We start from the raw sequence: 13,242 nt of genomic DNA on the forward strand, positions 1-13,242 counted from the left end.
ATTTATAATCATCTGGAAAGGAATAATTTGATCAGGGATAGTCATCATGGATTTGTGAAGGGTAGGTCATGCCTAACTAATCTTATTGAGTTCTTCTAGAAGGTGACAAAACAGGTGGATGAAGGTAATGCAATTGATATAGTATATATGAATTTCAGTAAGGCGTTTGATCAAGTTCCACACAGTAGGCTATTGCACAAAGTAAGGAGTTACGGGATTGAAGGTGATTTCGTGGTTTGGATCATAAATTGGCTAGCTGAAAGAAGACACAGGGTGGTGGTTGATGGGAAATGTTCATCCTGGAGCTCAGTTGCCAGTGGTATGCCGCAAGGATCTGTTTTGGGGCCATGGTTGTTAGTCATTTTTATAAATGACCTAGAGGTGGGCATAGAATAATGGATTAATAAATTTGCAGATAACACTACAATAGGCAGAGTTGTGGATAGTGCCAAAGGATGTTGTGGGTTACAGAGGGACTTAGATAAGATGCAGAGCTGGGCTGAGAAGTGACAAGTGGAGTTTAATGTGGAAAAGTGAGAGTTAATTTCGGAAGAAGTAACAGGAATGCAAAATACTGGGCTAATGGTAAAATTCTTGGCAGTGTAGATGAATAGAGAGACCTCAGTGTCCAGGTGCATAAATCCCTGAAAGTTGCCACCCAGGTGTTGATAGGGTTGTTCAGAAGGCATATGGTGTGTCGGCATTTATTGGTAGGGGGATTGAGGTTTGGAGCCACGAGGTCATGTTTCAGCTCTACAAGACACTGGTAAGGCCGCACTTGGGTAATGCGTGCAGTTATGGTCACTGAATTCTAGGAAGGATGTGGAAGCTTTGGAAAGGATTCAGAGGAAATTTGCTAGGATGTTGCCTGGTATGAAAGGAAGGTCTTACAAGGAAAGGCTGAGGGAACTGAGGGTGTTTTCGTTGGAGAGGAGGTGGTTGAGAGGTGACTTAATCGAGACATATAAGATATAGAGGGCGAGATAGGGTGGACAATGAGAGCTTTTTTCCTTGAATGGTGATGGCTAACACGAGGGGACATAGCTTTAAATTGAGAGGTGATAGATTTAGGACAGATATCAGGTAGTTTCTTAACTCAGAGTAGTAGGGATGTGGAACGGCCTCCCTGCAACAGTAGTAGACTCGCCTACATTAAGGGCATTTAAATGAGCATTGGACGTATATGTGGATAATTATGGAACAATGTAGGTTCGATGGGCATCAGATTAATTTCACAGGTCGGAGCAACGTCGAGGGCCGAAGGGCCTGTACTGCGCTGTAATGTTCTGTGTTGATTAGGGCAGAGCAGTGGACTTGGTTTACATGGACTTCAGTAAAGCCTTTGTCAAGGTTCTGCATAGTAGACTAATTAATAAAGTTAGATCCAAATGGGGTTCAGGGTGCATTTGTCAACTGAATACAAAATTGGTTCAATCGAAGGAGACAGAGGCAGGTTGTTTTTCGGACTGGACACCAGCCACTGAGTGTTCCGCAGGGATCGATATTGGGTCCACTTTTGTTTTGGGTGTGAATATAGAAAAATATGGTTAGTATGTTTGCAATGACATTAAAATTGGTGGTATAGTGGACTATGAAGACGGTTGTCTAAGATTATAAAGAGATCTGTTAGGGCAATGGACTGAGGAGTGGCACATGGGGTTTAATTTGGATGAATGCAAGCTATTGCATTTTGGTAATACAAACAAGGACAGGATTTACAATTAATGGTAGGGTTTCAAGTACATAATTCTTTGAAGCTTGTGTCACATGTAGACAGGGTGGTTAAGAAGGCATTTAGCACATTTGCCTTTGTCATGCAGACTTTTAAATATAGGATTTGGGACATGATATTAAGGTTGTACAAGACATTGATGAGGCCTCTTCGGGAGTACTATGTGCAGTTCTGGTTGCCCTGTTGCACGGAGGATATTATTAAGCTGAAGAGGAATCAGAAAATATTTACTGGGATGTTGCTGTGCATGGACGGTTTGATTTATAAGGAGAGGCTGGGACTTTTTTCACTGGAGCATAGGAGGTTCGAGGGTGACCACACAGAGGTTTATAAAATGGTGAGGGGCACAGGTAAGGTGAATGGCAGGTGTATTCCTTGGTTTGGAGGATTCAAGACTTGGGTGGGGCAGGGGGACATATTTTTTGGTGTCTTCATGTGTTTGAGAAGTTTTTTAAAGTAATCAATAACATTTTTTTCTATTTCAGGGCAAATCAAAACAAATTGCTAATGTCTTCTAAAGCCAGTTCTGCAATAAATCATAGTGGGGGTGGTGGTGATGCAGACACAGTACATACATACATGGCTGACAAGCAAGCAAATCCACTGGTCCCTCCACTAAAAGAAGCCACTGATGGGCCATCCACATCATCCACAGTCAATCCTATTAAAAGCAACAGTGAACTTCAGAAAAATATCGCTGAATGTTGTCATGTTAACAGTAGTTACCATGACCAAAGTCCTGTCCACAAAGTACAAGCAATTCCAGAAATTACTGAAACCCAAGAAAAATTAAGACCTAATCAGGTCAAAGAGGAGATGCAGACTGGTGACCATAAGACCAATGTTCATGGTTTTGAAAATAAGCAATCAAGTCAAGATCTAGGCAATAAGATGCCAGAATTGGAAAATCACAGTAATAACCCTCAATCTAATAACAACCAGGGAAGTATTTTGGAAAATGAAAGTCAATCTTGTAAGGAACACTCCTATAGGGGGAGGACTAATCAGGATGATTTTACAGGAGGAGATCATTGCATCAAAAAACCTCAGTCTGATAGGGGAACAAATAACGAAGTCAAGAACTGGGTAATTGAGGAAAGTCGTCAACCTGTCAACAAAAATCAGTATCACGAAAACAAACCAAGTCAAGACATACAGCAGAAACCAGAGCAGCACCCAACTAATTTTGTGGAATCTGCCATTGGGGAACATTTGAATGAAAATAAGAATAGCATTTCAGAACAGGATAATACTTACAAAGACAACTGTCTTATGTCACCAAGGAAAAATATAGCTGGTCCAGAGGAAAAGCGGGTTCAGATGAAAGAAAACTCAACTTTCGTCGATGTAAAATCTCAATGTAGGGAAAGGACTGGTGCAGAAAAGAATAGAACTTTACAAAAGGATAGTTATAAGGGTGAGTCTAATTATAGACACAGATCTAGGGAACACAAAGATAGAAGAATGCACCAAAATGCAAGGGAGTTTGAAAAATCAGCAAGTTGTAATTACAGGAATTGTTCCCACAAGCAAGATTATTATCAAGACGGTCGCAATGATAAATATAGAAGAAATAATGAGTGTCCAGCTGATAGGCAAAACTACAGTAATTCAAAGACAAGCTCATTACTAGCTTATTATCCTTATCAAGATAGGTTTTACAGAGAGAAATATAATTTTGGCTCAAATGGAAGGACTTGGAGCAGTCACATTGAATATAATGGACTGGAACACAAATATGAGCATAAAAGGAAACGTAGTAACAGTGTGAATGATGAAGGTGATCCTGAAAGGAAATGTAAAAAACTGCATCGATCATCTGAGGAAAGGAGAATGAAAAAGCATAAAAAATCAAAGAAAAAAAAGACATCAAAAGACAAACACAGAAGTAGAGACCACAGGTACAGTTCGAAGCTTGTTATTGTAGCTTTTGTGTTCATCACCACCTACATTAGTATAAAATGGTTTTAAATGTTTCAGAAACTTCCTGTGGCTACACTTCTACATTGTTCACAGATTATTTTGAAGTCATTTTAATTTTTTTTTATTTATTACCTATAATCAAGTTTGCTTGTGCAGGTCTGTATTTGTGACATGGCTGGTGGAAGGTTAGAACCTCTAGGAGCCTCTGCGATACCAGAGCCTTTGCTGCATTTTTGCAGGAGACACTGTCCATCTGTAAATTGACTGAGAATAAGATGATCTCATTAATGCTCATCCTCAAGATTGTGCATCTTGGCCAATGCTAGAATACAGAGAAACCTCGATTATCCAAGTATCAGATTATCCAGCAAGATTGCAATGTCCCGATGTTCGGCTAAGCGATGTTACCTGGCATTCAATTATTCAGAATTCGATTAACCGAACAAAATACTGCCTACCCATGTCCTTTGGAAAATTGAAATTCCTCTGTATCTTGAATATCTTAAGTTCTGTGGATTTAATGATGAAAATAATTGGGACTAGAGCCATTTTCTTTCTCTCCAGTCCAATATTTGGCATCAAGCTGCCATGATATTGGTCGACTTTGGGGTGAAACCCCTTTGGCTTTCACCACACAAATTGTGTAAACTCCAAGATAGATAAAGGAATCCTAACTACTAATGTGATTTTCATTTGCCAGATCGCATGAGACTCCCATTGCTCTGAGTGAGTACCAGCAAGGATAAGACATCTGTTTGGATTTAGTTATTGTTGGAGATTTGTGACTGTAGTAGACAGGCCACTTTTGAAACTTCCTTTTGAAGTATTATAATGAAGTATTTAACATGAAATCAGTTGTGAGAAATTTGAGATATTAGCATGTAATTCAGAACAAGTGACTATTGCAAATCTGAGGTTTTGATTTTAAATGTGTCATTAGCAGCAGCAACACTGCCAAAAATTTGAAAATGGCCTTTTCTTCCTCAGTAAACTTTAAGTAGACAGTGCAAAGTATTTCTTTAGTATTTTCTGCAATTTTGACATTCACTGATTTCTAAAATCTGCATTTTCAAGGCAACAACCTTTTGGTGCATCTGAGGCAAGCTGTGACATTGATGAAAGAAAGCACAGGAAAAAGAAGAAGAAGAAAAAAAAGAAACGGCATCACAGTGACAAAGACAGCCATTATCAGAAAGAGCATCATCATTCCAGGAAATATCATAGCGTGAAATCACCTCATGCCAGTAACAAATGGGAAAGGTTCTGCGAGTCAACTCGAGGTACCTATTCTGAAGATAAGATGATGCATAGAAATAAACAAACAGGTGATGATCAAATTCCACAGAAAGAAAAATTGGCACATTTGGACACTAAGCTAAATGGCTCACATGTCCACAGCAAAGGTAGGAATCAGTGAAGGTTTATGATCAGTTTTGGTAAAATGTGGCATTGGTCTTAATTCTGAAAATAGGGTTCATGCTAGTTTGATTTTGTGTGATCTCCACATTGGGCATTTCATTAACACCAAAGTGCGCTCAATGGATAAAATTTCAATTAATATATTTAATTTCGTTTTAAATATAACTCTATTGTACTACTTGTCATAATGTAAATATCTTAAGATTAGCCTTATGCAACAATATTAATATTTGCAGTTAATCTGCGTTTTTTCAGCGTATATCTACTTAGTTATGCATCTAAAGAACTACTAGTCATCACTGATGTACACCTATGGCAGAGAAGCCATTTGGCTTCATTCCAGAAACTAATACACTTGATGGATGCATTTGTTTATAAACCTCATGGAGTAATGTGAAAATAAGCAGGAAGCACAACTTTGTCTTATGTTCACAAATTATGCCAAAGCTCTTGACACTGTCCAGCATATTACTCTGTGGAAGACACTTCACACTTTGCAACCAAACTTATGTTACTAATAAGAGAACTATACAGAAATGGTTGTGATATGAGCTAGTGATAGGCATAAAAACCAATTCCAGTTGGAGAAGGGATTCATATAGGAGTTTCTTCCATCACCCATGCTGTTTATTATGGGAGAGAAAGTAAAGACAATGGTGCAAGAAGACTTACCATAGAGATGTGTCAGTCTCATGAGAGGTTTTAGAATGTGAAATCTCAGGTATGTAGTTGACAACACACATCAACAGAATAAAGCATAGTCAAAAGACACTGAGTTTTTTGAATGAATGTAAATGAGGTAAATGACCAGCATTTTACTTCTAGATGGCAATGGAAAAGTCAAGATTATAAGTGTTGAGAGCCGGTTAGCAATTTATTTATTTATTTATTTATTTGTGTATTCATTAGATGAGAAAGTCACTGGTTGGGCCAACATTTATTGCCCATCCCTAATTGTCCAGAGGGCAGTTAAGAGTCCATCACATTGCTGTGAATCTGGAGTCACATGTAAGCCAGACCAAGTAAGGATGGCAGTTTCCTTCCCCAAAGGACATTAGTGAACCAGATAGATCTTTCCAACAATTGACAACGGGATTCATGGTCATCGTTAGATGCTTCATTCCAGATTTTTGAATTCAAATTCCACTATCTACCATGGCAGGATTCAAACCCAGGTCCCCAGAACATTACCTCGGGTCTCTGAATTACCAGTCCAGTGATATTACTACTAGACCATCACCTCAAGTGATTGATAATGAACAACAAATTTGGTCAAGAATTAAATTCTGGTTGATTAGTTAGGACAGTAAGCACAACCAGTGACTTTAGTAGAGTCTGGAAATTCATAAGCATGACACTGAAGAAACGTCTCATCAGCTGACCACTATGGAGTATTGCATTACATAATTCCAAGAGTTGGACTCTGAAAAAAGTGGATGAGAGAATATTATTAGCTTTTGAAATGTGTGTGAGACAAAGGATGCTCAGAATTAACTGGATTGACAAAGACGCAAATAAATGGGTTAGATCAAATGTAGAAGCTCAATAATTAAGAGGTGGTAAGTGCAGTTAGAGAAAGGTCGTGAAGTACAGACACTAGAGACGGAGACCCTACAACCTTGTACCAGCAAAGATTGAAGAAGTGTAAAAACAGAAGACAGGAGAAAAATCAGGTGGATGGAAAACATTGAAATGTGAACTGAGGGAGGCCCGAAGAAAATCTGAGAAGTGAGAGAATGCCAATCGCCTGACTAAGCCTATGGTTAAACCAAACAAAATTACTGTTCGGAGTCCTTATTTCTGGCATTAGAGATACAAAAACAATATAGCAAACAGATTAACCAAATTTTTTTAGTGATCCTTGATTAGTGCTCCATCTGGTGTTGCAAGAACTTGAACTGTTTGAAGATTTGCACTAAATTCTGTTTGCTTAATGCAAATTCCAAAACCACTGTTGGAAACAGTGGGATACCAGTAACAGACCAGTACTAGTTATTCTATCCCTTATCATAGTGCAGGATACGGAACTAATACACTTTGTGGAGTATTTGAGGCAGGCTCACAAAGTTTTTCAGAGGAGCTAGAGTAAGAGAGGACAGAATATCAAATAAAAAAAGGCGGGGCGGCAAAGTGGCTAGCACTGCTGCCTCATAGCGCTGGGGACCAGGGTTCAATTCCAGCCTCTGGCGACTGTCTGTGTGGAGTTTGCACATGCTCCCTGTATCTACGTGGGTTTCCTCCCACAGTCTAAAGATGTGCAGGTTAGGTGAATTGGCCGTGCTAAATTGCCCATAGTGTTAGGTGCTGGGATAAATGTAGGAGAATGGGTCTGGGTGGGTTGCTCTTCAGAGGGTCGGTGTGGACTTGGTGGGCCGAAGGGCCTGTTTCCATACTGTAGGGAATCTAATCTATTCATAAGCAAATACTACAGCTTGCCAGTGCCCCAACTAAAGCTGCATTTGTGAACCAATATCAAACAGTTTAGTCAGGTAGAAAAACATTTGTGCACACACTGCACTAGATTTCCTGGATGCGTCAGTAGTATTGCCTGCATTAAATAACTCTAGAAAGCAATTATAGTAAGTAATTCATATTTTCAGAATAAGTAACTACGTGAAACTGTATTGAATAAATTTTATTTGTAATGTTTTTAAGCTGAGATGAAAATAGCCAGCCAGCCCGTCTCTGATAAAGAAAAATAGACTGGGCCTAATTGGATTCATTTCCTAGGTCATGTTCAGGAGACTGTCAGTAATCAACTTAAGATTGTATTTCAGAATGTATTAATAGTAAAGCTGGTTTCATTTGTAGCTTAAAATAAATCCTATACCAATGTCAAATTAGTTTCATGTCTACCTGGTGTTCTATGCATCTTATTGAAACAGTTGATTATCTCCTGCCTGCCCCAAATAAAGAACATCAGTTTCAAATTATTTGTCATCATTATTTTTAAAAAATTAACTTATTACAATATGTTGTTTGTAAAGCCAATGGAACTGTTTGATTATTGTACTAAATTGTTTCACTTATCATATATTTAAATCCTGGATGCTACTTTCTCTAATGATTCCTTATTGTTGTTTAATTTCAGAGGAATTGTTGAATGAGCATAATGGAAGCTTAAATAGACATCTTTTGGACTATGTTGGATCAGGATCTCTTTCTGACTGGTCCAAGCGGAGGTTGGAAAATGGAAGTGATTCACATAAACCCTATTCAAAATTCGATAAAGAACACTGTAAGCCTATTGTTATGTTAACATTTGACATTAGTGTTCCTCAGTATTTCTGCTTCCTTATCAGTCCTTAGCTGAGAGGTTAGAATTGTTAAGTCTGCGCATGAGAAGTTTAACACCTCTTAAGGTGACCTGCTGAACAGTCCCAGGGTTAGTAAGAGAAGCAACCTATTCTTGTTAATTGAAACAAATCAAAATACTGCAGATGCTAGTAAAACTCAACGGTGTGCAGCATCTGTGGAGAGAGTGAGTTAACCATTCAATCTGACATGACACCCCTTCAGAACTGAATCTCTGGGTCAGTTTGTTAAAAATGCGATATTTGCATTGCTAGAATTTGTTACTCATGTCCCTTAACCAAAGGATAGTTAAGAGTCAACCACATTGTTGTGGGACTGGAATCACATGCACACCAGATTAGGTTAGGATGACACATTTCCTACCCTAAAGTCACTGATAATCGTCATGATTGTGGTTACTGGACCTAGCTTTTGTGTTTTAGATTTGTTTTATTTGAATTGAGCCAGTGTTCCCAGATTATTAATTCAAGACTACAAATTGGGTCCAAGGGAGTGTTGCTGAACAAAGAGATCTTGGACTGCAGGTTCATAGTTCTTTGAAAGTGGAGTCGCAGGTAGATAGGATAGTGAAGAAGGCGTTTGGTGTGCTTTCCTTTATTGGTCAGAGTATTGAGTACAGGAGTCGAGAGGTCACGTTGCGGCTCTACAGGACATTGGTTAGACCACTGTTGGAATATTGCATGCAATTCTGGTCTCCTTCCTATCGGAAAGATGTTGTGAAACTTGAAAGGGTTCAGAAAAGACTTACAAGGATGTTGCCACGGTTGAAGGATATGATGTGGTTCTGTTCGCCGAGTTGGGAATTTGTGTTGCAGACGTTTCGTTCCCTGTCTAGGTGACATCCTCAGTGCTTGGGAGCCTCCTGTGAAGCGCTTATGTGATATTTCCTCCAGCATTTGTAGTGGTTTGAATCTGCCGCTTCCGGTTATCAGTTCCAGCTGTCCGCTGCAGTGTAACAGACAGCTGGTACTGACAACCGGAAGCAGCAGATTCAAACCACTACAAATGCCGGTGGAAAGACCACAGAAGAGCTTCACAGGAGGCTCCCAAGCACTGAGCATGTCACCTAGACAGGGGGCGAAATGTCTGCAACACAAATTCCCAGCTCAGCGAACAGAACCACAATAACGAGCACCCGAGCTACAAATCTTCTCCCAAACTTTGGAGAATATGAGCTATAGGGAGAGGTTAAATAGGCTGGGGCTGTTTTCCCTGGAGCATAGGAGGCTGAGGGTTGACCTTATAGAGGTTTATAAAATCATGAGGGGCATGGATAGGATAAATAGACAAAGTCCTTTCCCTGGAGTGGGGGAGTCCAGAACTCGATGGCATAGGTTTAGGGTGAGAGGGGAAAGGAATAAAAGGGGCAACTTTTTCATGCAGAGGGTGGTATGTGTATGGAATGAGCTGCCAGAGTAAGTGGTGGAGGCAAGTACAATTGCAACATTTAAGAGGCATTTGGATGGGTATATGAATAGAAAGGGTTTGAAGGGATATGGGCCAGGTGCTGGCAGATGGGTCTAGATTGGGTTGGGATATCTGGTCAGCATGGACAAGTTGGACCGAAGGGTCTGTTTCCATGCTGCACATCTCTATGACTCTGACTATTATTAGTCTAGTGATATTACCCCTATGCAACCATCTTCCATTTTTAAAAAAATCTTCAAGTTAGCCTTCAGTTGCCTTTCCTTAATCTTTTATAAAACACCTGGGGGCATTCTGTATGATAAAGGCATGACATAAGTTAAGTGTTGCTTAGTTAGGCAACAGGAGCTGTTTTAACGGTTTCAATTCAGATCATTTGAATTCAGTAAATTTGAACTGAATAGATTGAAAATCTTGATGAAAAGCATTGAATTGAAGCTTACCTCTTAAAAATGATGTGTGACCACAAATTGCCAGACTGTTCAGTAAATTTGAAGAATGCAAAAGTTTTAAGGTTTAATTCTCAATTCAGCAATGCTTTGGTTTTTATTGCACACTTTAGTTTTAATGGTCACTAAACCTCCTTGAAGGAAAGGAATCTGGAGAATCTACAACTCAGCCCCTGGTAAATGTGGCCAATCATTTGGGTCAAAGACCAGAAACCAAAAAAACCCAGAGGATTGCAAATCTTAGCAATTACCTGCCTTGAGTTGTTATGCTCCATGGGTTTCTTCAAGACTGAGGCAGACAGCGTGGGCAGTTTGGACCAAAGGGTCTGTTTCCATGCTGTACATCTATGTTTCTGTGTAGTCTCTCCGAATCAAAGGATATGCATAATAGAAGAGAACGTGGCTGCCATGATTATATTGAATGGTGTCTCAAATGGTCAATTCTTGTTTGTTTCTTACTTAAAGAATAGAATCTTACAGCATAGAAAGAAACTGTTCGCTTAATTTTGATAGGTTTCTGTTGCAGTTCTATAAGCTTTCATTGACAGTTTGATTTTTGATTCGTTACAATACTCTACCAGGGGTTGTCAAACTTATTTAATGGTACTTTTAAAATAGTGAAAGGAAGCCAAAACGCACACTGCTGGAGAAACTGTCAACATTTGAGGAGAGAAAGCAGAGTTAACATTTCGGGTCCAGTGACCCTCCTTCAGAACTGATGATAGCTAGGAAAAGGTGGTATATATGCATAAGACAGGGGGTGTGGGGCGAGACCTTTGGGAAGATGAAACACAGACTGGCTGACTGCTTTGCAGAACACCCATGTTCAGTCTGCAAAACAACCACAAGCTGCACTTCAATGCACATCTGTGTTCCCTGGCCAAAATTACTGTATCGAAGCTCTGAATTGGATTGAATCGAATTTATTGTCACGTGTATTAAGGCACCGTGAAAAGCTTTGTCTTACAAGCGATACAGGCAGATCACATAGTTAAGTAGCATAGATAAAAAAATAATAGGTAAACAGCGGCAAAAACAAACACACAGGTACAGGCGAATGTTAAGAGTTTGAGTCCATTCAGTATTCTAACAACAGTAGGGTATAAACTTTTACAAAACTGGCTGGTGCATGTATTTCAGGCTTCAGTACCTTCTCCCCGATGGTAGAGGCTGTAGAAAAACATTACCAAGGTCGGATGGATCTTTGAGAATCCTGGCGACCTTTCCTTGACAGAAGGCCTAGTAGATGGATTCTGTAGATAGGAGGTTGGCCTTTGTGGTTGTCCGGGCTGAGTTCACTGCTCTCTGTAACCATCTACGATCTTGAATGGTACAGTTGCCATGCCAGGTAGAGATACATCCAGACAGAATGCTCTCGATGGCGCACCTGTAAACATTGGCAAGGGTATTCGCAGTCATACCAAATTTCCTCAGTTGCCTGAGGAAGAGAAGACGTTGGGCCTTTGTAACCAGTGGTTCCACATGAAGAGTCCAAGAAAGTTTGTTGTGGATGACACTCCCAAGACCTTGACACTCTCCACTTGTTCCACCTCTGTGCTGTTAACGTGTATGGGGACATGAGTAACATCCCACCAACAGTCAATAATGAGTTCCTTGGTTTTGCCAGCATTGAGAGCTAGGTTGTTCTCAGTGCACCATTTTTCCAGGTCTTCCTCCTCCCATATATAGACTGTTTCGTCGCCATCTGAGATTCAACCGACTATGGTGGTGTCATCAGCGAACTTTACAAATGGCATTAGTCAGGTAATTGATGATGCAGAGCTGAAAATGTGTTGCTGGAAAAGTGCAGCAGGTCAGGCAGCATCCAAGGAGTAGGAGAATCGATGTATCGGGCCTGAGCCCTTCTTCAGGAATGAGGAAAGTGCGTCCAGCAGGCTAAGATAAAAGGTAGGGAGGGGGGACTTGGGGGAGGGGCATTGGAAATGCGTTAGGTGGAAGGAGGTCAAGGTGAGGGTGATAGGCTGGAATGGGGGTAGGGGGCGGAGAGGTCAGGAAGAAGATTGCAGGTTAGGAAGGTGGTGCTGAGTTCGAGGGATTTGACTGAGACAAGGTGGAGGGAGGGGAAATGAGGAAACTGGAGAAATCTGAGTTCATCCCTTGTGGTTGAAATCCCTCGAACTCAGCACCGCCTTCCTAACCTGCAATCTTCTTCCTGCCCTCTCTGCCCCCACCCCCACTCCAGCCTATCAGTGTTGAGTGTTAGTGAGGATGAAATATTGTTCCCAGTCTTCACTGATTGTGGCCTGTGGGTCAGGAAACTGAGGATCCAGTTAGAGAGTGTGAAGCTTGGTCCGAGATCACTAAGTTTAGTAATCAGCCTGAAGGGGACAATAGTGAACTGTAGTCAGAGTAAGATTCTTACGTAGCTGTTCTTGGTGTCAAGATGTTCTCAGGATGAGTGACGGGCAAGTGATATAGCATCTGGCGTGGATCTGTTGGTCCAATAGGCAAATTGGAGTGGTTCAAGAGTAGTGGGGAGGTTGGAATTGATTGATGCCATTCCCACCAAAGCACTTCATGACCACTGAGTTTAGGGCCACTGGGTGGTAGTCATTGAGACATGCTGCATGAGCTGCCTTGGGCACAGGGATGATGTCGGCCCTCTTGAAACAGGCAGGGATGTTGGCCTGCTGGAGGGACAGGTTGAAGATGTCTGAGAAGACCTCTGCCAATTGATCTGAGCATGCTCTGAGTGCATAGCCTGGTACTCCATCTGGTCCCATCACTTTCCTTGGATTCACACAAAGGAAAATTGATCTGACCTCTGATGCAGAGGCTGTTGGGATAGGTTCGTCAGGACTTTGTCAGAATAGGTGTTACCTCTCTGCCAAAATTCTGCTCAAAGCACAGAAGGCGTTGAGGCGATCTGGGAGGATATGTCCTCGTCTGCTATCTTGCACTGTCTCTTTTTAGAATACGTGATGTGATTCAGGCCTTGCCATAATCACGGGGTGTCTA

General features: G+C 40.8%; 1 protein-coding gene across 4 annotated transcripts in view; it reads left to right on the plus strand.

The window, feature by feature from the left end:
• Positions 1 to 13,242, plus strand: part of usp42 (ubiquitin specific peptidase 42) — a 111,868-nt gene that overhangs the window by 92,254 nt on the left and 6,372 nt on the right. For 3 of the 4 annotated variants that reach the window (XM_060840579.1, XM_060840580.1, XM_060840582.1), the window contains 3 exons: positions 2,218 to 3,633; positions 4,730 to 5,058; positions 8,166 to 8,312. In XM_060840579.1, the coding sequence (XP_060696562.1) occupies positions 2,218 to 3,633; positions 4,730 to 5,058; positions 8,166 to 8,312 (1,892 nt within the window). The remainder of the gene's footprint in view (positions 1 to 2,217; positions 3,634 to 4,729; positions 5,059 to 8,165; positions 8,313 to 13,242) is intronic. The other variant, XM_060840581.1, reaches the window with a different exon arrangement.

Source organism: Hemiscyllium ocellatum, chromosome 20 (genome assembly GCF_020745735.1).
Source record: "Hemiscyllium ocellatum isolate sHemOce1 chromosome 20, sHemOce1.pat.X.cur, whole genome shotgun sequence".
NCBI classification, from domain to species: Eukaryota; Metazoa; Chordata; class Chondrichthyes; order Orectolobiformes; family Hemiscylliidae; genus Hemiscyllium; species Hemiscyllium ocellatum.